The sequence below is a fragment of the Rhamphochromis longiceps genome, linkage group LG16 (assembly GCF_057381845.1).
Source record: "Rhamphochromis longiceps isolate RC_006_pf linkage group LG16, R_longiceps_female_GT1.1, whole genome shotgun sequence".
In the NCBI taxonomy this organism is placed as follows: domain Eukaryota; kingdom Metazoa; phylum Chordata; class Actinopteri; order Cichliformes; family Cichlidae; genus Rhamphochromis; species Rhamphochromis longiceps.
Genome location: NC_140572.1, coordinates 19,821,536 through 19,844,657, shown reverse-complemented (window position 1 = coordinate 19,844,657; position 23,122 = coordinate 19,821,536). Strand labels below are relative to the sequence as shown.

At 43.8% G+C, this 23,122-nt stretch overlaps 1 protein-coding gene across 3 annotated transcripts; it reads right to left on the bottom strand.

Annotated features, from left to right (window-relative positions):
* Positions 1-7,735: 7,735 nt before the first annotated feature.
* Positions 7,736-20,480, bottom strand: irs2b (insulin receptor substrate 2b). 3 transcript variants are annotated; one of them, XM_085383977.1, is made up of 4 exons: positions 16,821-20,480; positions 15,463-15,534; positions 15,192-15,240; positions 7,736-10,169 (listed from the first exon to the last, which is right to left on the bottom strand). In XM_085383977.1, the coding sequence occupies exons 1-3, from the start codon at positions 20,125-20,127 to the stop codon at positions 15,218-15,220; spliced, it is 3,402 nt and encodes a 1,133-aa protein (XP_085240103.1). In that variant the 5' UTR covers positions 20,128-20,480; the 3' UTR covers positions 7,736-10,169; positions 15,192-15,217. The 3 variants fall into 3 exon arrangements, with proteins under 3 accessions (XP_085240103.1, XP_085240101.1, XP_085240102.1); XM_085383975.1 differs by lacking the exon at positions 15,463-15,534 and having other exon boundaries at positions 16,821-20,152; XM_085383976.1 differs by lacking the exons at positions 15,192-15,240; positions 15,463-15,534 and having other exon boundaries at positions 16,821-20,152.
* Positions 20,481-23,122: the final 2,642 nt, after the last annotated feature.

The window sequence follows — 23,122 nt, the reverse complement described above, 5'->3', positions numbered from 1 at the left end:
GATGTTGCACTCAAAATATCTGCATGAAGAACGAAAAATAACACTTGCTGAGAGCCGCTTAAACAGTGCTCATGTTCTCAGCTTCTTACTGCTCACCAGACACCACAAGGCTTTGGAGTGTTGGGCTGTTTGGGAATGTTACAAACAACTGTGAAATGCAGCTGTATTAAGTCTAAAGGTGTAAACATGTAAAGGGAAATACGTTGGCTGAAGCGTAATTACCCAGATATGCTCCTAGTTTGTCCAGCCCTGGTGGTTCTAGTTGACTCTCTATTCAGATGGATGTCATTAGACCTCTTTAAACACAATCATCTTTGATACCCATTTCCTCTCCATCCATCCATCATTCGATTCTCTTCCACTTATCCAATTCAAGGTCACGGGGAGAGTGGAGCCTATCCCAGCTGACACAGGGCGAGAGGATTACACATATGGACATTTTAAAATGTAATTTAACCTTTATCGATACAGGTAATCCCATTGAAAGTGAGAGAGGCAAGCATAATAAAACAGAAACAATAACATAGAAACAATAAAATAGCTAAAATTGTCTAATGTTTACACAGGCATATTAAAAACAAGTTGCCAGTGGTGATTTCACGTAATTTATTGCATTCCTTATTGTCTTGTAAACTCTGCAAGTGAAATCAACAGAGAGAGACCTGCAAATCCTTCTGTAATATATTCCATGAATATAATCACCTATCAATCTATCCCCATGAACAGCATGCCTTTGGACTATGGGAGAAAACTGGAGTAACCGGAGACAACCGAGTACTGCGGATTTAAACTTTTTTTGCTTTTTGTTTTGCCAGCACCGACACAGTCCCTGCTCACTTGCTTTCCTGCAACTTTATCAGCTCCCAGAAAATGAAAATCAAGTTGACGGATTACCATTTTTGATACACTGGAGGAAATCTAGAGTGCATTGTAGGTGAAAGGGAAAAAGATGGCCTGCGGAGATGAACATGACCTTGATCAAATTTAAATCAGGTATGATTTTGGTGTTTTTAGAGGCTAAATTCTTGAACTGGTGTCCCAGCTCATGCTAAAGGAAGAGATCAGAACGGATGGACTGAGAAGGAATTTTTCATGATGGACAAATGTTTGTTTACATTGTTCAATCAGGTAGCAACAATCAGATGTTCTTTCAGTCTGACTAGGTTTGCTTTATTTTTGTAACCAAGGCAACCGAGGTGACCTAACCTCATTCATTTAATTTAACGCAGCAAATGTATTTTTAACACACTTGTTTGGTCCGTGTTTTGTTTTTGCTTTTTTTTTTTCTGGTGGTTGAGCTTGTTGGCCTTGATTCAGCACTCTAACGATTGATGACAGACTGTGTTATCTTGGTCTACAGGAATAAAATACCATCGTGTTTCTTCTGAGATTGTGATAGACTGTGTTTTGACTCTGCTTTGGTGCGATTGCATAGAAGTTCATCCATGTGTGACATATTATGGTTTTCTTTATGAAGTAAAGCACCAGTATAGCTGTATTTGAAATAATGTTAACCCTGAGTGTAGAGGTGGGATGATAAATGTTTAGCAGGTGTAACTGCTATGTGGGGATCCTTTATCTGGGACCCTAAATTTCCATCAGCCCAATAAATTGAAGTAGATCCGGTGTTTAGTTTATCCAAACAAAAGTGCATGCTAGAGAGCTCAAGACAAAGGAGAAGTTACAAAAAGATGTTTCTATGTGTTATGGGTTTGTCTTTTACCAGGATGCTCAGGGAGCCATGAGTCCCAGCAGGGAAAGCCAGGTGAGGGATGACAGCTACAGCCCCACAGCCCATCTGGAACTTAGAGAAAAGCAGGAACACCCAAGATGGATGAGACAGAGGCTAAACGAAAATAAGGTGGATCAATGAAAGGGAGAGACTTGAAAAGAATGAGAGGATAGCTGGGAGGACGAGGTGGAGGGATAAGATGAGTGATGGGCACATGGTCTTTCTTTTGATCCTTCACTGAGAGATGCTCCATTCAGAGTGTTGACTGAGACCACCTGGGGGAGTCCGGGGAGGCACTGTGTTTGTTTATTAGAGCTCAGGAGGGGGGTATCATTCTGCTACAGACGGCTGTCAGCTTCGCGGCATTACACGTTGGGGTGATTGAAGGAAACCGATGGCCCACTTCCAGACAGTGTCTGTGGAGCACTCTGTAAACCTGTCGTGCGATTTCACTGATGGAACGCAGCTTTCGTTACACCGACACAGGAGAAGCCAAACAAGGAAACAGCTTTTGTATCTAGAGCCATTTCGTTACTGTGAAATAACAAAATGCTTTTGTCAGTGAGAAAACGAATCCTTCCCTCTGGTTTATAAATGATTTTGCTCTTTTCGCTCTTCAATCCGAAAAACAAGAAGCCTTTTTTGTGTTCACTTGTGTGTTTCGCTAATTATTTATCTTACCCTCACCACTACCAGCCTACATCATTCATATAGTAATGAGGTAATTCCCAAATGAGATTCCCATCCCCCTCACATCTCCTCTAACACGCCACAAGCTCTGCTTTCTGTATCAACTTACCTACTGTGTTTACTGCTGGTTTGATATTCATGTTTTTGTAGAAGATTTTGTCACATGCTCACCAGTGACCTTGCATAAGGGCCAGCACATGTTCAATACATCTCTTTGACCAGAGGAGTCAAAAACATATAAATCGACACATGAACGCATTTAATGTCCTTCGGTTCTCGCTCGTGTTCTATCTCTGTTGCTGTCCATTCATTGCTCTCAAATATAGAAACATTCAGCAAGAGCATGGAGTTATTCTGAGATTTCCTATTCAAGGACATTATCTCAGCGTGGCATAGAAATTGTATGACCTTGCTCAGCTCTGTGCGTCATGCCGAGACCGGGTGAGATAAGACACGAACCCGGAGAATTCAGAATATCATCAGAGATAAAGAAAACTGTAGATGGAGGCGACATGCAGATTAGAGGACGTGAAACATTAGTGGTCATTTTATTTACAGGTTATGCCGAAAAAGCGAGAACAATGGTCCAGATTATCTACAGGAAATGTTAGAAAAAGTTAAGTTAATCTCTATTTCCGGTCGTCCTGTCAGTCCTGAAGTAGCTTTTTACAAGAATTTATACAGAAGGTTTGTTGCAGTTACTTTAGCATGTACACCTTTTTCAGTGTTTTGAACATCAAAGAGAAACATCCCATTTTGCACATGAGAAGGTTTAGCAGTGGTGTGTGCACCCTTTTGTTTGCTTCTTTTTCTGTTGTACCATTATAATACAATAGAAAGCATGCATTTTTCATATTGATGTTAAATAAATGAGTTCTATCGAGGTGTGTAAAACATGGAATTATCACAGTGTTAGCCAACAGGAATTTCATCATGGTTGATCTTGTGCTGAGAGATGCACTGAAGTCCGTATACGTGACTTGGGCTTTCAACACATCGGTGCTGGTGATCCGCGAAGAGTCGTACAATTACTTTTTCGTTTTCCCATGGGATGAATCTGAGCAGCAAATTTACTAACTTCATGAACAGCAGACTTTGGATTCTTGTGCCGTTATCAAACTTTCTCTCAACGCATATGTATACGTGCTGCTTGCTGACACTCAGCGACCACGGACGCAGATGGAGTTTCCTTCTAAGGAGCTGGCGGCTGTCTGCAGGTTGTGTGCTGTCTCCACCAACCACATCCATCACTTTGAGGCAAAAGCAGGGAGGGGAACAGGAGACTTTTAGCAGGGGCCCACTCCCAAAAAAAAACTCTCTCTCATACTGCTGCTCTCGGGGAGGATGCGGTTACTTTCAAGGAAGTACATAGTGGTAATCCTTACATCATACCCTCTGTTGGTCTGCTGTTTTTCTAAATTTGTGTTCTGGGGAAAAAGACAAACTATTTTAAAAGCCATTCTTTATCCTCATTGTCACTTTGATTATGCAGGCGGAGTGACGATAAACAAGTCAACCCGCTGAAACACTCATGTAATGAATAGCTCTACCTGTGCTTGAAAAAACATGTTCACTGGCACGATAATGTGAGGACACACCCTGAGCTGATCGGCAGATGTAAACACACATGCAGACACACCTGCTTGGTATGAGTCACACCAAGTGTGCAGTGCCAGGAGAGGGCATGAGCTCATCCTGTTGGTTCCCGCACGTTCTCTTCTGTCCCAGTCTTTGTCTTTCCACCTTTCCCATCTGCCTCTTCCTTTTTTCACCCGCTTCACATTTTGGTCCCCCATTGTGTGTGTGTGTGTGTGTGTTTGCGTGCGTGTGTTTGTTTGTTTGTGTGCTCATTCCCCCGCTCCCATCCCATTTTGGTTGTGGCTTCTTCTCTATCATCAGAGGCAGGAAGGGGTGTGAGTTTGTTTGAGTGTGTCAGGTGGGTTGTTGTTGTTCACCTGGTGGCCAGTTAAAAAGGCAGGGCCATGTGTGTGTGCATGCATGCGGACGTGCGTGCATGTGTGCTTGTAGGAAGGGATTATAGTCAAAGCAGCCAGTGTGAGAAACAGGAGATGCAAAAGAAGCGTGAGAACATTACCTGGAAAACAGCTGGGAATTTCTAGTGAACAAGCTGACCAAGCACACATGCATATAGTTACAAACACAGACACACAGTAATAGATGAAGAGTAAGCAACAGGCAAACCCCCTTCTGTCACACACACACACACACACACACACACACACACACACACACACACACACACACACACACACACACACACACACACATACAAAACATGCTGGGTCAAACTCAACTGGTGCTTCCGTACTGACTCATTTATTATTTGTATCACAGTCTGGGAACCTCTTGGAAAGTTCTCTTTAAGTTATCAGGCACAGAACTTCATTTAATTCCTGTAATTTTGAGAAAGAAATTATTCTGAATGAACCAAACAACATTATGGGTTAACTAATTCACAAATAACTCCCACTTTCTAGCAGCACTATACCCTCTCCTTCTACACTTGGACTGTCTTAATGAAGACTTTGCTGGTTTTGCAAAGTCTCAAATACTGATTATATGTTTATATGAAGTCTGACACAAGTTCTCTACAGTATACATTTGTTTTTATGCTCAAAGTGATGGCTGGAGCTACTTTTTGTTTTTCAGGTTGTTTAATGGTCCTCTTCATTCTAAAGAAGCCGATATCGTTTCTTCAAATTTGGCATCAACTGTTAAGATGAACTGATTCAACTCAAATGAAAACATCTTTGTGAATATAACTGAAGAATTCCAAACTTCTCAAAAATGTCTTATTTATATCACTGATGCAAACTGCAGTTTGACTAGTTGGCAAGAAAAACCAAAGGATGTCAATTCTAGCTGTTTGTGTGACGGTAAATAAAGTGGATGGGAAGAAACCGCTTCTGCATTCTCACATTACACTCGAAAGAGGAAGTAATCCCTTGTTTACTGCAGGTTTGCTGGCAGAAAACACAGAGAGGATGACTCGACTGTGTTAATGTGTTCCAGGGCTCCAAGCGTACAGTTAAACACTCACAAGTGTAAAACGGGAGCGCCGTAACTCGAAGTATGAACTCTGTCTCTCTCGTGAGCCTGTCATCTATTATCTTTCACACAATATACAAATATGGTAAAAAAAATATTGCTGAATGCAGACGTGCATATTCCTTCTTATTATATCTGTGGGAAACATCCAGGATGTTGAATATGGATGAATCCATGCAGCACCTGACTGCATCTACAGGGAGCCTTGACAAAGACTGATTAAATCCAAATAGTTCAGTGATAATTACAGAAGAGAGATTCGTATTTAAAAGTTTGAGTTGAGAAAATATTACAAATCTTAAATATCTAACAGTGCACGCCAGCGTTCCCTTTGGAAAGGTCCGTTTAAAACATGGTAACAACAACAAACAGATTTGGAGCTTTAAAAAACAGAGAAAGGTACAAAAAACAATGTCAAAACATTTATTTAGATGAAATTGCATAAATGTGACTGTTGTAATGTTCCGTGCCTACAAACCAATTAGTCATCTGCATGTTTATCATTAATGATGCAGAGTACACTGGCTAATCCAACCTTAGTAAATGAGTGAACAGGTTTGCATTATAGCACAAGGTATACCTTGTTTTCGTCTGACATACAGCCTGTAACAGATCACTACACATGTTATTAAACACGAATCACTAATATGACACGCAGTCAACACATGTCACGCGTGAATACATGTGCCATGCTAGTGACACTGAATTTATTGCAGCATCTGCAATGTGACGTGCTTCTGTTTTGCATAGACTTCACTTCTAGTTAGGTAACATTGTGACTGTATTTTTGTTCTTTTTTTTGTCTATGTTGACATGAAAATATGTTGCATGTTGGCCAAAGATGGTCACATGAACCAATTAAAGCCTGACCGTTGTGGGGGACACATCCACAAATGGCCACAAACTGTGCAAGCTTTTAAAATCACCCACACACGACCACTAATGCAGCGGTGGTGTCCCGGACAGCTTTCCGGAAGCGAGCCATTTCCTGTGGAGCGGCTGCAGGTCCCTGCCCATAAGCCTGATGACTCCCTGGGGTAACTAGATATTTTATGTTACTCATATGGACCTATTGATTGTTGAACAAACATGCTGCCTCAACCCCAGCTGATACGAATGCATATTCACATGCACCCACAGGGCAAGTATGCAGATGATATTCACAAACAAGTTCATTGACTTTGCATTATCTTACTGTAACTGTGATTTGCATCTTTATCGTGGATGCACATGCCAGTTTCCCGTATTGCTGAGAGGCTTTCTTCCGTGTACAGCGTTTTCAGCACACAGTAATAAAAGCCGGACTGTTTTTATTTCCCCTCTCCTTCTCTCAAGTGACAACATGACTCTTGTGACAGCAAAGAACAGAGGAGAAAGGGAGGGACAATTGGCCTGCAGCTTTACGCTTTATCCCTTCTTTACTATTTAATGAGATAAAGTACAGTCTTTAATTAAACGTTAGGAGCAAGTCAAGCAAGAGGGAGAACAGGAGCAATGAGCACTTCGGTGATGGATGAGATTTGGTTTACAGGGAATAGGTGTATGTCACACTTTGGTCTCTACAATTTTGCTCTCATTAGCCTTGTAGCCTCTGCTTATGCTGTTGGGACGAGCGATCTACCTTCAGGCTATCATTCTGTTTCTGCCTCTCTCGGTCTACCTGTGCATTTCTCTGTAACCCGCCCCTTCTTTTGAGCTTTATGACTTGCTCTGCAAACATGTCATATCCCTACAACTGCACAAACAACTACCCCTTCCCTTCCAGACACACGACTCGTCACAGTAGACAATCACACCTATTTCTCAGCATTAATTACCCATTTAATTAGCAAATCTTTGAGAATGTATAATCCGATAGCATATGGCTGAGGGTGAGAAATCTTTCTTTTACTACTGTGTCATTTATCCCCTCCCAGTTACAGGGGGGCTGTTTCAACATGCTGGTCTAATTACCATAGCTGGGGGTGGGGACTGGGAGGAAAGCATAGAAAAACAATAACAATGCTAATGCTGGAGGCAACACCAGATTAGGCCTACACCCGGTTTCTGACGCAGTCTTTCTCAAAGAGAAGCATGGATTTACATACACTCAGAGAACACAAGGGGAGAAGTGAAAGACAAGTGAGATATACAGTATCCACTCTTCACTTTTCTCATTTATAATGAGCTTTTCCTGTTAAACTGGCAGGAAACATCCTGCGCTTATTCATGCAGGGTGTGAAAGAGAACAGCAACAGAGAGAAATAGCTTTCTTAAATATTATTTATTGCATGTGTCTATAAAGAATCAACACTGTCTAAAGCAATGAACTAAGTTTAAATTATCATTTAGTAGTATCACAATGTGCATGATATGAAATATTTACAATGAAAAGCCACAGCAGAGTAAGCCATTGCCCATATCGCAACCTTGATGCTGAATTAAAAACTGGAAACATTATCCAAATGCAAAAAACACTGCTCAAAACACCAACAGGCTCGATTAGCAAAAACAAGCAGGAAAAAGTTTCCGTTTCAAAATTGAAGGAAAAAAAATGTACAAACAGCAAAAATTTGAATTAAGGTTTAACAAACATTATTAACAGTATTTATACATTTGGTTCGTCCTTGTAAACTAATTTCTTTTTAAAAGTGTAAATATTGCATATAAGCCATTTGTGGTGTACCTAAGTATCAAGAATTAATTATGTCAAGTATTATTGATTTCTTTAAAATCTTTTTTTTCTTGTTTTTGTTTTTTAGAATTACAGCATTAGAAAATGTCGTCATAGTGGCATCCACTTTACAAGACCATCCCAAATCAGTTTTTAAAAAAAAAAATCAAAACCAAACCATACTGGTTAGCGTTATAACTTAATTAGTGCTTCTGTTGTATCAGAAAGTTCACTCAAATATTTAACTATGTACATTAAAAATAACATAAGTTATCTAACTTAACACTCGAAGTTTCTCAGGATTTGCTTACACATTTTCGATGTAACGCTGCGCTATTTACAGTATATAGGCAAAGGTTAAGTACCTGTGAGTTCAGATAAATAATAAGATACTTCCCCTGGTTTCTTTCGTTTATTCGGCTTGTGTCTGTGTTGTAGTTCCCATTCGGTACCTCTGCATGTTTCACTGTTGCTGTTGTTGTGTTCGTCGGGTTGCGCGCTCCCAGTCTCGGAACACAGCATGTACTACATTCAGTGTGTCCTGTGTTACAATCTAGACAAGTTTGTAAATGCAAGACCATGCAGTGGAGGCCATGGATTCAAGCTATCGAGTGGCTTTTTGAACAGCCAGTTAGACTCAGTCCTGCAGTCCTGCATGTACCACATTGCTCAGTGCTGCCTGGCGTGGTGTGACAGAGCTCCACAATGAGGCATCAGGTGAGAAAATGTGAGACACTGGGCTGTCCAGTTGCTCTGTATAAATAACTTCAAACATTCACGTTTCAGTCCCTTGTCCTGTCAGGTGTGCAGGATATTTTAGGTGAACGGCGGGTGAGTTGGTGTAGTGTTTAAAAGGTGCTGAGACTCTTACTCAGACAGGCCACATTTCACATGATCAGGTCCAGGTGGACCTGGCTCATGCTGCAGTTACATTTGTCACAGCTGCATGCATTTGCAATGCAACGTCACCTATTTCTCCAACATCCTCCAAGTATTATTTTAGTGTGTATGAATACCTCCATTTAAAGGTACAATAATAAATATATTACTCTGGATTTCTAATACATAATCTAGTCATAAATGTGGGGAGAGAGGGAACTTAATCTCAGAGAGGTCGGCTCTCATTCGGCTCTAATGAACATTCAGTCTCTGTGATGATCAGTTAAATCTTTGATATACTGCGTGTTTAGAGGTCCAACCTAAAAAAAAAGAAAAGAAAATCCATCAGGTGGGGGCTGATGGCTGGAGTAAGGCTTTGGATCGGTGACTTTTTAAAAAACATTCACCTTTGAAAATAAATATTTTATATATATATATATATATATAGAATTCTACTGTGTAACTTGGTGCTGAGGTAGGGTTTATTTTTTTTTAGCAAATGTTACCTTTGATTTTAAATATGTTCATAAATGCCGTCTCTTTTTGCAGTACAATCTGTTTACAAATTCTCAGACATTTCAATGAATGCATACACACATACACGATAAATAAATAAATACATGTCATCTGTATGCATGAAGGGTTTTGCGTGCATGTTTGCGCACGCATGCTCTCCAAGTTTGGTTCACAGGATTTCAGGTGTGAATGTCTGGCAACTACTGGTCGAAGCCATTAGAAAGCCAGTTGAAATTGTATAATTGATAATAACAATACCAGCGATGAACATAGTATACTGCAGGCTGACGTACCTAGACACATAGTTACCTAACTATGCTTAGAATTAAAAGTCGGTTTTTAGTTTTCTGTTTGTTTAAATCTAGCACTACAGCAGCAATGGCACCAGAATGTTTAGGTGCCACAAAAAAGGAGGGAGGGTCAAATGTCCGTGTTTCCATGGCGATGGCTGTCCCCGTAACCCCCAGAGGCGGCAGAAGGGTCAAAGGACATGGGCTACAGCGCAAGGTCCAGCTGTCGCTCTGGCGACCTCGGCATCTGGCTGAAGTGAAATCCTACATTCACAGGAAGAAGAAGAGGAGGAAGGGGTGGGGGGGGGAGGCAAGTTGGGAAGACCCATCAGCCTTCATTCTGAAAGAAGAAGAAGAAGAAGAAAAGAGTTAGTTTCTTATCATGTAATTTATAGAAATGAAATGAAATATAAGTTAAAAAAAGTCAATATTCCCCCCAGTAACTTAATCTAAGCGTGTACATACAGTTTGCATCATTTATTATGTAGGACAGAACAATCGAGGGGAGGGGAAGGTCACTCTGCTACCAAGTAAGGAATGAGTGCATTTCAAGAGGCCTGCTTTCGTGTATGAGTATGTGTGTCTGTGTGTGTATTCCTCAGCTGGTAGACACTCAAGTGGCAGGTGCTTTTACAGCAGGGGGAAAAAAAGCAGAGTGGCATTTAGCACTGTGCAGCTGAAACAGGCCAGTGATGGCAAACGTCACGCCAACAACACTCCCACACACTAACAAACAGGTATTCTTAATTGCTCCCACACATACCGCAGCTATGTACTTTCAAATACCATGAACCCAGAGTCTTTGAGAGTGTTGCTTTTCTCCCAGTGGAAAGCTGCACTGACCCTTGCCCCTGTGTACATGTTTGTGAGGTTTCATTTGCATGCAGAGCTATCAAATGGGAGCGGAAGTCTTGGCTGGGTGACCCGCACACACACGCAGAGACACACACACACACACACGGTCTGTAGCTGCATTTCTTCCCTCATTTGCTGTCTCCTCTCCCTCTTCCCCAGTCGTGAACAAGAGCCGTTTTCACAAAGCTGGATGTGATCGTCATTCTCTAAAACAAACCTTTCATTCAGCCCTTGCAGCCCCCCTCCTCAGCTATTCTCACCGCAAACAGGCACACGTCTGTTCTGGGCTTTTTTCCCCTATACATACTGGCTATAAATGTAAATTGATGCTGATCCTGATGTCCAATCAAAAGCTTCAAAAAAAAAAAAAAAAAAAAAAAACTAAACTGGAAATGCCAGGGCACCTTTACTGCTGCTCGGGGACGTCTGTGATGCAAAACCGTGGAACCACTGAGTTCATTTGAATAACAGAGGAGATGATTTCACTCTTGAGGCTACCTGGCGCTGAGCGAGCTCTGTGTCTTTATCACCACGGGTGTCAGAGGCAGAATACAGCGGAAAGGCCGTGTTGGGACGGGGTGGAAAAAACACAGTAACAGAATCAACCTGACAGAGAGGAACGGGAATGCAGTGAGGTCATGGGACCAATGGACCATAACAGTCAAGTGTGTGTGTGTGTGTGTGTCTGTTTCTGGAGGGGCTGGGCCAGTCGACGGCCTGTATAGGCAGGCACATAGGTGAGAATGACTGAGATCTGCCGGGAAGGACTGTTGAATCACTAACAGCTCAGATTAGCAACCAGGTGTAGCCATGAACATAAACACACTTCCTTGTTTGTGGACAATCTTGCAAGTGCATATAGGGACTGCGCATACACACATTTTCTGTTCGAAACATGCGATTTAAATAGAATCTGAGTGAAGAAAGCGTGGGTGGGCAGGAAGATTTGGGGAGGGGGATGTTATTGAGAGAAGAGGACAGAGGTCTAATGGGGGAATGAACCCAATGGCTTCTACCCCTCCTCTTTTTGGAGCACAGACACACATTCCTCCTCCGCCCCTCCCAACAACTCTTGTCTGTGCCCCCTGTCCCAACCCACACACACACACACACACAAGCACATACACGCACGCACACACACACACACACACACACATAGACTTGGGCTCTGTTCATTATTTATTTAGTTCTCACAGGCTAAATTTAGCTATGCTCCATTCAAGAATAAGACACACACACATACACACAGGCATGTATTAGCAGCCTCCTCTCTAGAGCTTCAGAGTCAGAGTAAACAAGTTACTCTGTCTGTAACCACCACAGACTTGAGTAGCTTGATGTTGTCAATGAGATAAATGAACAGGCTTTAAAGGGAACTACTCCAAACTGCAACTCTGAGCAACATTCAAGAGAAAGGAAGTGGACTGCAAACTGTTTTTGCTTTTATTGTGGGGTAGACTGGAAACGAACCTACAGACAAACAAGGAGAGATCAGCAGGCTCAGATCTGCTCTGTTTACATTCCTGCCCCACTACCTCCTCTCTAATCTTCAGTGAACAAACACTGACTGACTGACTTCACCTCTGACCTCCCACACCTTTGTCTAACCAGCTAAACAACAACAAAAAGAAAAACAATGCTGCACAACTCGGCAATCCAGCTGACTCACTATTGCATACAGAGCTTTGGCATTCCTCATCGTGTCACATTATCCACTTGCAGCAGTTCACGTGGATTATTGATTAATCCGGCAATTAGTTCCTCAGTAAATCATTTGGTCTACAAAAAAAGGTGGAGGGGAAAAAAAAAACACCAAAGCAAATCAGTTTCCCTAAGCTCCGCTGACACATTTGGATGTTTTGCTTAGCATGTCAAAAATGCAAAACCATTCAGTTTACGGTTAGCTCGAATATAATAATAATAATAATAATAATAATAATAATAATAATAATAATAATAATAATTGTGAGAATATGAAACTGCGTGTTTGTGAATTATTTCAACTACTCCTTTATAAAAGCACCAGAAAATACAGCTTATATAATTAAGCCACTGAATATAACGAAACTAACGGTACGACTATCAGCTCTACAGAGGAGCATTAACAAACCAAGTGGGGAGGTCAGAAAGTTGGGAAAGAGTTCATGAGTAGCCGGTCTGCTTATGACGGGGGGGAAAAAAAAGGTATAATTAGCTAGCAGCCAAGACTAAACTCACTTAATGTGCCTTGTGGGTATAATTACCATAAAATGTCCACTCACAGTCACAGAGGATCTGTTTCTTCCTCTGCATTTAAAAACAAAAAGAAAAAAAAAAAAAAAACACAAGCTACTAAACAATGCTTAATCCTGACGTGAATGTAATCCTTCTTACCTCCAAGCTAAACTGAGGATACGGGAGGTTAACTTTGTTTTCATCTAGCGCTAGAACATCCCGCCCTAGTTTGCTCAAAGAGTTATGTATCAGACAGCCTGGAGCACTGTGCATGTGTGTCTGTGTGCGTATGTGCGTGGGGAGGAGATGGGAGGGGTGTACAGGACAGGTGAGGACAGAGACTGTGGGTTCCTCAAAATGCTGCGTGGAGCCAAAAACCCGAGTAAAGGTATTCTCTGTGCACTTTCTACAGGAAATTCTTTATGTATATGATGATTCACAATTAATTTTATCAACAACAAAAAAAATGTCAGACATGAAGATGTCATACTTTTCCACCAGCTCATAAACATAACATAGTCCTAAGGCTATAACTGTTTATTATTTTTATGACTAACTCCTCTTTCTCATAGTGAAAACAGTCACCACTGTTTCCCAGAGCCACACATGACATCTTTTAAATGCACTGGAATTAACAAAAAAAAGCCATAAAAGTCGTAAAAAACTGCAGTATTTATGTAATGGATTTCTCCCGAGCAGCAAGAGAAGTAAAGTGTCTTGTCAGCTGCTCTACTCAGACATGATTAGCTAATTTTTTTAGTGCATTGTTAGGTAATCCTTTATGGCCTTCAGCAATCAGACACGGCCCACTGAGGTCGCAAAACAACAGGAAAAACAAAAGGCCTGTGAACGCCCCAATATGGAGAAGGTGTGTGGCGTGGGGTGTCACATGATTACTGAAAAGAAAAACAATGCTTGAAGAGAGGAAGAAGGGGTTTGGGTTGGGGGAGGGATGCATTGGATGAGGTGGGGGGGGGGGGGGGGGGGGGGGGGTTGGTAGCTCCTTGAGAGTGCTTGGCCACGCCCACAACCTTCTCCCATAGCTGTCGTAGCAGATGGCGGCCAGTCATTAGCGTATTGTCACTCTCCTCTGAAGGGCCAGATAACCAGTGAGCACTGCTTGGCGAGGCAGGTGCAAACCCCCTGACCCCACACCCAACCCCTCCACCATCTGCTGACGCCTGTGTGTGTGTGTACGCACATGGGAGAGGCACACAAAGTCAAAATGCGTGTGTCTGTATTTCGGGGGGTTGCAGGGGGGTCTGGGCCCACAAATGGAAAGCGTGAATCTTTCTCTGCTGTCTGCATTCATGCAAGACTGCTTACAGTCAGAGAGACGAGCACTCGATAAATGAGGACAGGTTAGGGAAAAGAAGACGGCAGGCGGATAATAAAGAGGCTTTTATAGTGATATGATAAGTGGCAGTGTAGATACTCTAAAAGTAGATATGAGGACGAGCCAAAAATAAAAAAAGCTGTAAAAGGAGTGCACGTGCCTCTCTTTTTCTTTAGATTAGTGGTAATGCTCCAGTGGTAACATCCCCCACTCACAAAAACTAGCCCAAAGTTCAAGAAGCTGACACTAGTCCAAAGCTTGCACTGAAAGCCACGCACCACACTGCGCCACTACCACCCCATTCTCTCTCTCTCGCTCCCTCTCTAACGCTTAAAATACACAAACTCAACTGAGCCATACTTTAGGATTTTCATACAGAAAGTCAAGCATTTTTATAACGCCCTCCCTCCGCTCAGCTTCCCCTTCACACCACAGTGCCAAATGAGGACAGGTGATTTCGTAATCTACCTGTGACAGTGTGATATACAACCGGGAATGCAAACTATGGTTCACTCAGTGATAAGGTGAGAATGTGGTATAGCCTGCCATCTTGTAGTAAACAGACGGGCCCTATTTTTCCTCTCGTATCGGAATGCTATGTATTTGGATGCGAGTATCAACAACTTTCCTCGCTGTTGTAGCCACATGTACTAAAGTTACCGAAGCAAAGGCCAGCGGCTGCTTGTTGGGAAGGCACTGATCTTTCTGTCATTCAGCATTTTTCTTCCATTCTTCCTTCTCACCCACTCTCTGCCTTCTGCCAGCAGCTCAATAGTCCATTTTGTTATACATGAAAAACAAAACAAGTCAACCATCCATCACCATTGTTCTTTCACCTCCCTCCTTCCTCCACCCCTGCTCTTCTAGCCTTGCACCACGGGTTAAAAAAAAAAAAATTCCATAAAAAATTCCATAAATCCCATAAATGTACAGATCACAGCGAATTCTCACGGATACCTGTGCGTGCCTCAGGTGCACACGAGTCACATGTGTTCAGACAAGACTCCTGTGTAAAAAAGAAAGAAAAAGAAATAAACAACAAAACCACCAGCTCATTTGACAATTTGTGAAGTTGCTCATAGTGAAAAAAAGAACCCCTCCCCTCCCGATTTCATCCCAGCAGGTTAGAAAAACAAGTGAGCGTTCACCTCTCCCAGCAACCTTTGCACACTGCCCACATTCCAGTCCTGAAACCCAGTACCTGACAATTGATAAACAACTGACTCACTTGTTTTTCTGGGGAACCCGATGACTTGCACCGAGCTCCACACTGGCTGCGCTCTCACAGCAGGGGAGCCAGCTGAGACAAAGAGACAACTTAGTTGTGAAACTGCAAACAGCAATTAAGTATTTCACCATCAGGAACACTGACTCCTGAGTCACTATGATCTTAACACTTTGTATTTTCTTTAGAAACAACAGCAACTTCTGACATGTCCCTGCCATGTCATCCATCCGTGTAAATAATCCTTGGCATTTACAGATGGATGAAAAGCCCCTGATGCAGCAGAAAGAGGAAAGAAAATGAGGCGAAAGGTAATATTTTGATAACAACTCTTCCCCTTCGAGTCTCAGGGATTTTGCTGCTTATTCGTTTTGTTCTCTGAGGTCTGTGTAACACACCGTTTCAGATTTACCAATAGCGAGTGCTCTTTGCCGCCTTCGAGCGGCTTCCATAGAGGCATCATGTGTAGCGCTGCATGCGTCACTGAATCAGATCAGATGTTTTTTTGAAACACTGACGCGGTGCAAAACTGCGTCACTGAGAGGAAACCAGGACAGACCATTCACATAAACGGAACAGCAAACGTGAAGGCAGATAACCATAAGTTTTTAAAATAAAACCGTTTCAAAAAAATGCGATGATGCAGAAAGATTACTTTTTAATAAAGGGGAGTTTGCGTCCTCTGGGATGTGTGGAGGGGAGGAAGACAAGGAGGCAACATGTTCCACAGAATGCATTTGTTATTCAGCATGCCGCACCGCTTTCATTCAACCGTCTAATTCAGGGCTTTTATTTGAGAGAAAATAAAAGCAGTTTTAAAAACAGGATCAACATCACAGCCTCGAGATTTGTCAGCGTGTCCTGGGTGTGACAAGTAGGTGACTAATCCTGTCTAAACATTACAGCCTACACCCAATAGCAATCTTGACAACTAGTTTGCTTCTCTAAGCTACTGTAGTTTACTACACCGGATTACATAAATCTGTAGGCTGTTATCTCGGATATTGCAGTGATGGTCAGTCACGATTATATGGCCACAAAAGAGCTTTCAAGAAAAATAAAGTGTCAGCTTTTTAACTCGCAGTGGAAAGGACAAACTGACAGCAAGGGGCAGACACACAGACGCTCCTGCAGACAAACCACTGAGGCTGTTTTTGTTCTCTAGAGGTAATTATCATCAACTTTGGGACTGAAAACGAGCCCAGAAGTGTTGCAAACAACATTACGTGTGGCCTATCTCTGCAGAGTACACAGTTGCCCTGAGGCGGATCTCTATCCTACTCCAACCCTGACGCCACTCCCTTCATGAATGAAAATGCACTGAATGAATGAGTGTGTGGGACATGTGTGACAATGCTCACCTTTCACAGCAGCAGCAGCAGTCTCCTTAAATCCCAGGCTGGCATAGGGGCTAGAGTTGAAACCATTCAGCCCCCCCTTGCAGCCACAAGCTGTCTTGAGCCTCAGGAGTTCATCACAGCCCCCTAACCGGCATCCCCCAAGGTTTCCCTCCATCAAGTTTAAGGCAATGTAGTTAAGTCCATTTTGATAGCCAGCTGACGTTTCCCTGCACATGGGACTGCTGTACTCCTCACCGAGTCCTTCAGAGCTACGAACTGTGCGAGATACGTTCTCCACAGAGGCAGAGCTGTGCCGTTTAGTGTCGTTGGCAAAGGATGGGCACACGGGTGTGACAGTGGTTGTGGAAGAGAAGGTCTCAGAACTGTGACGACGACGTCCGTGAGGGTCGGCCCGGATAACTTTAGCCCCCCTGTGTGGATCTACAACTGTAACAGATAATGAAGGACCTCCCTTGAGAAAAGAGTCCACGGGCACAGGGGGCATCACATCTACTATGCTGCTCTCAAGGCTGAGTCTCTGGACACAAGCAGTAGGGCTGGTCGGGCGGGGAGTTGTGCATAGAGCAGGTAAAGGGTCAGAAGGACTAAAGGTCATCTCAGTGTAGTCGTCACTGAATGGACCAGGCTGACACTTAAGGCTTCCTTGCTGTGGAACACCCCTCTCCTTTTCCTGTCCCTCTGTGCTTTTATCTTCCTCCACCTCCTCCTCTTCAACTCCCTGTGTTTCCTGCTGAGTGGTAACTAGACTATGGCATGTCAACAGTTCAGCTGTGTCTGTACAGTTAGTTTGGTGTGATACCTGCTGAACCGTGGAGCTGACATCAATATTAGCATAGCCTGAGAGTGACCGGGATCCTGTCTCTGCGGTTACAGAGGACTCAGGGCTCTTTGACTCTGTGGTTGTGTTGTGGTTAACACTGCTAAAGTCTATGTTAATGTATTCTCCGGGGCTGCGTGGCTCTGAAGGAAGAGGGTGCTCACTCATGCATGGTAGTGTTTTGAGGGATTCCAAAGCCAAGCGGGTAGGCCGACAGACTCTACTCCGGTGTACCAGACCTCCATCTATCCAAGCCACTCTGAGAGGAGATGGAGTAGAAGATGGAGTGGCTGGTCTTGCCACAGTGCCATTGGTTGCAGAGTTTCCTGAAGAGATAGGACAGTAGTTGGATTCCTCTTCTATCCGTTGTCTCTGTAAACTCATCACCACATACTGATCTGTGTCAGTGGACCCACTGCGCTGCAAATGTCCTTTAAGTGATCTTGGTAGAGAACTGCAAGAATAAGGCTGCCTGTGGCTTGGCGGGAGGCTGGGATCTCCTGTAGGACTGAGAATATAATCTGGGGGTGTAAAAGACACCTGTGTGTCAACAGGAGACATATTCAGGTATTCTCCATTGGCGAGCTTCCCATCGTTGCTGTCCACTGACATCTTGGTTGCACACCACATGGGCATGTACCCACTGTCCTCCAGAGAAACAACCCCGGGGGAGTGTATGCGCGTGGCCAGCCCCATTGAGGAGGGTTTTGTACAAGGGTTGATGATTTGCTTTGGAGCAGATACACACATAGGGCTCATGGGCATGTAGGGGTCATCCTTAGACCCGGGTGTGAGAGGAGCCACACCAGGCATCATGGGCATATAGCCACTGTCGCCTTGGTGACCATTTGAAGCAATCTGAACATCTCTGTAATCCTCCAGACTTATCCCTTTAGGAGACGCGGTGTGACACCTGCGAGAAGACTGACTTCCACTGGTGTATGTTGCCCTCATAAGAGTATACTCATCCAGGGAGGCTGAAGATACTTGGGGGGGACCCCTCGGTTGACGGGGGGTGGTGAGGGAGTATGTGCGCTTTCGATACACCTTGTCAAATTCTGGTAACCACCGGTAACCATTCTGGTTCTGACGCTCCATTACCATGTAGCCATCAAGCTCACTGCCATCCCGGGATGGGGGGGTGTCTGCTTTGAGGGACTCTGGAGTGTTGCTGCGGAGAGTAAGCGGTAACCTGAGGTCTCGTGCCTCCGCAGGGCTAGAGCCAAATTCCTCACATGATATAAAGCCAGCATCACTGGGAGAGCCTGAGAAGGATGCACTGCAGCTAGAGGGGCGAGGGGCACCGCTGTCTTGGCAGGAAGATGCATGGCTTGGACAAGCAGTGGTCACAGGTGGAGAAGGAGACAGAGGCATAGACATGGACTTACTATGCTGGAGGGTGGAAGATTCAAACGTCAGAGAAGGGCGTGCAGTAATGGTATGAGATCTGCTCAGCAGGGTCCTGTGGACCCCTGGACTAAGGGGGCTCCCGGTGACTGACATAGTGCGTGCCATGGTGCCGTCGCCCTCGCTCGCAGTGCGTAATCGACACGAGGAGCATTTGCTCACAGGAGAGGTCGCAGCCATGCTGTCAGTACGCGACCGCCGGGGAAGCCCGGTCTGCCTCGGGGGTAGATTATTCAGGTGCCTCCGCGAGGGTACAGAGATGGGGTTTGTACCAGAGGACTGGCTTTTGCTGCGCGGGCGGAATTCCGACAGCTCCTTCATGGCTTTCATGGCCTCCAAGATAGTTTCGTGAATGTTTTGAGCCACCACAGAGTCATCCGCCTGCATCCACAGCTCCCCCGGACCCGTGGATGCAGATCGGCCAACCTCTATGAAGAAAAAGCTGTCAGAGTGGCCGCACCTCCGGATATTCATCAGCTGCAAGGTGACTGAGGCAACATCAGAGTTAAGCTTAACGAAGCTGATAGTCCGGCTGGAGAGACACAGCCTGTACACCCCTGTTAAATTTCGACTCTGTCCGAGACCTTTAGATTTTAGATTTACTTGCCATACCTCCTTGTAGGCGGCGGTCACCGGCGTTATTACACCGTAGCTCGACTCGTCGTAGCCAACCAGCGAGGACGCAGAGTTAGACGCCGAGCCGTCATATACTTTCCCCTCTGCCATTAAATCCGTCAGCACCCGGTACCAGCTCTCCTGTTCCTGCTCGTTTTCCGTCGCCAAAGCAAAATACTCATCCTTGGTATAAAGAGCAATAAGATATTTGTATTTTGCGTCTGCTCTCTTGCTGATATTGAGACAGCAGTCCAGAGGGATGACTCTCTTCGGGGCCGATTTGTTTTTCCATTTCTTCTCGCTCTCGTAGTATTCCAACCGGGCAGGGAAACCTTCGCTCGGCTCCTTTAGAACAAAAAAGCGCTTATGTCCGTGTTTCTGCTTTTTCAGATATCCGCATTTCTTGATGCCGCTGTTTGCGTTACTGGCCAATAACGACTGATCACCGGTGTTCGGCGGACTCGCCATTCTCGCGTCCTCCTCTTATCAGACACAATGCTTCCGTTCCCTTTAGTTGTAAAAAGAAACGACTCGCTTTCTTTTAATCCTCTACTTCCAGAGCCGGTTTCACGTTAATTCGTCTTCTCCCACAGCCGAGCGATAAATAACACATGTCTGCTGGTGTCCGGGCCGAAGAGGATGAAACAACATGTGACGATCTACACATTCAGCTCCGGTTTTAAAAAAAGAAGGGAAAGGAGACGAAAAAAATACGCACTCACCAACAGTGGGCGGTGCGCACTCAGCTCATTGGGTTTATTGGTGGAAAAGGGATGAATGCTGGAGTGAGAAAGGAAAGAGAGTGAGAGCGAGAGAGCCCTCCTACTATCACTGCCCTCTTCCGACTCATTTGCGTGTAGTCAGTTAGGACTGTAGCTTTATTTATAGCATCCCTATTCCTATGATCCTTCGTTTGGCTTCAGTGTACGTTTTTTTTTAGCAGGATATAGCCCGGTCCCAACTACTCAAACGAGATGTCCCCGATTCAGAAAACCATCATTTGCGTCATTTAAGGCGTTACGGGGTGGATTATGAAAAATATAACCTGAGTATAGATCCGTTATATGCACAGACCGAATATATGACGCGTAACTGGTTTTATACACGTATAATTTACAGGTATTGTTTCACTGTCGGAAATTTTCTTACCATGGGTGTTTGTTTTTTCTCTCACTACACTTTGACCATATTTAAACTCTAGAGGGAGTCGTTCCAGTGTTCTCCAACTGGTAAACAAGCATCACCTGGTCGACTCTGCAGCTCTGGCACATGAATTTAATATTCCCCATGAGCCGTTCAGCCAGAAAAGCCTGCATTCACAGTGTAAGCGGGATATTCTCCCCCGTCCTCTTCCCCTTTTTTACTCTTAAGCGAAAGCACCCAATTGTTCGCGCGGAATAACTAGTACAAGAAATGACAAGAGCGCACAGAACGCAGTGTGTTTTATTGCATAATGCGGTTGCTTGCTGATTTATTCATGTTTGCCAGAGCTGCTCAGTTGCAATTTTTTTGTTTGTTTTTTGGTGGGTTTTTTACTGCTTCATCTCTGTGTTTGTCTTAACCCATTCAGAAACAGAGCGTGGCGGTGTGAAAACAGTTATTCTGGGGTGAACATATGCCCAAAATATCTAAGGCGATAGGAGGTTATAGCGTACAAAATCTTAAAAGTACTCCTTGTACACGAAACTAAAAGTACCCCATATATGGTCATATAACACAGCAGTCATGATGACGCAAAAAATTCTCCTGATCTCAATGCGTCAGCGGCTGGTAATGTGCGTAATGATAAAACGCGGGAGCAAACTGGGTACCGTGGCGGGATGGTGATCTGAGTTTGCTGCGGATAGCCAGTATTCTCTTTTTGACATCCTGTGGGACTGAAACTCCTCTTTTCTCGTCCAGCAGGAACGTCATGCTGCCAAGAGAAGGTACAGTGTGTCCTGACAGCTATGTATCCTGGGCCAACACAGTAAAAAGTGACACTGTAGTAACACTTTTGAATAGCTGCACATCCCACGATGATGACTTATTGAAATCTACCCCCCACCTCATGTTAATACTCCCGTTTTCCTGCAAATCCCACAGTGCTGGCTCAGCAACACCCTCTCCTTAGCGGCAAGGTCAATTACCGTGCCCTGCAGAGGTCAATTATGCCAACAGGATAAATTATTTTACTGCTGCCATGAGGAGAAGATTCCAATCAGGCAGCCAAATCAAGTGATCTGTCCTTCAAATTACCTTTAACGTGCGTGTTCCGTGCAGTTCCTTTCATTATCTGAACTCTAAACTGTGTTTACCTCAGCTATGAAGACATAGATATAAATAGATGTAACAGCGTCCAGTGTCTGAACGTCCTAGGCTCAAATATCTCCCAGTTGGATAAGGAGGGTTCCCTGGCTCTTGATATTAGGTTTCCTACATGACAGACACACACTTGGTTCTGAACTTTCACACACTCCACACACAAATGGACACTTTTCACGGCCAATTTGAGTAACATTTACAGTATTTACTGTTGCTTAAATCTCAGATAAATTATGAATCGAGTCTCAGAAGTGTTTCAAGTGCAGGACAGCTTTCCTTGTATAATAGCTTGACCTGACATTGGAAAGATAAACAGAAGCCGAGTGGGGGTGGTATGAAGTGACTACAGGGGCACAGAGTGACTCTTTTTTTTTTTTGCAAAACCCATGAAGCATAAGAAATGCAAATTAGCTGTCTGTAAAATACCAATAGGGGTGTTTACCGAGCATGCTGCTCACAAACTCAATCTGGTGATGTCTGTGGTATGTCCTTGCCCTTTTTCCTTAGGTAACTACATGAATATTTATCACCTTCCAATTTACACAGCACGGTGCATTAATTTACAAGTTAATTAAAGGGCCAACCCAATCAGATTTACAAAGCTTTAAATGGGCCCTCTCATCGTCTCCTGCAATGGACCTATTGCATCTTTATAGTTTTATTTATTTAGGCATGGAAAAGGTCGTGACTCTCCAAGCAGAGTGGTTCTTTCTCCTCTGGATATATATTCCTTGCCTCGTGTAAACAGTGAGCAAGCAACAGCAAGAGGTTAAATAAAGACTGACATAATACAGTCTAGTTTATAGAGTATAAGTCTAATAGATTGTCTGAGTTCACTCAGAAGCCACTGCCTTTGAGGACCTAATCTCATTTAGACTCTTTCAGCTCGCCTTCAAATACAAACAGCTTCGCTTGGCCCCCTTGCTGAGTAAGAAGCTCATAATGTCTCAGTCACCCACAGCACTGTCACCATGTGCAACGATTAGTTTCATAAGCTTTCATAAAGTAGATTACAATAACCGAAATGACGAGATAGGATTAAGGGCAAGCGCTGGAGAGGGATCGGGGGAGAGGGAGAGGAGGGGGTAAAGATTAGGATCAGTCATACTCCAGTCACTGCTACATAAGAGCTGATCAAATGAACAGTACAAACACACAC

What these genes read in the sequence shown, in the direction of transcription:
- irs2b (XM_085383977.1), bottom strand. Translation starts at nt 20,127, where the DNA reads ATGGCGAGTCCGCCGAACACCGGTGATCAGTCGTTATTGGCCAGTAAC. An exon ending in TGCTGCTGCTGCTGTGAAAG is followed by an intron (nt 15,535 to 16,820) that starts GTGAGCATTGTC and finishes TCTTTGTCTCAG; the next exon opens with CTGGCTCCCCTGCTGTGAGA. An exon ending in CGGGTTCCCCAGAAAAACAA is followed by an intron (nt 15,241 to 15,462) that starts GTGAGTCAGTTG and finishes TTTTTTACACAG; the next exon opens with GAGTCTTGTCTGAACACATG.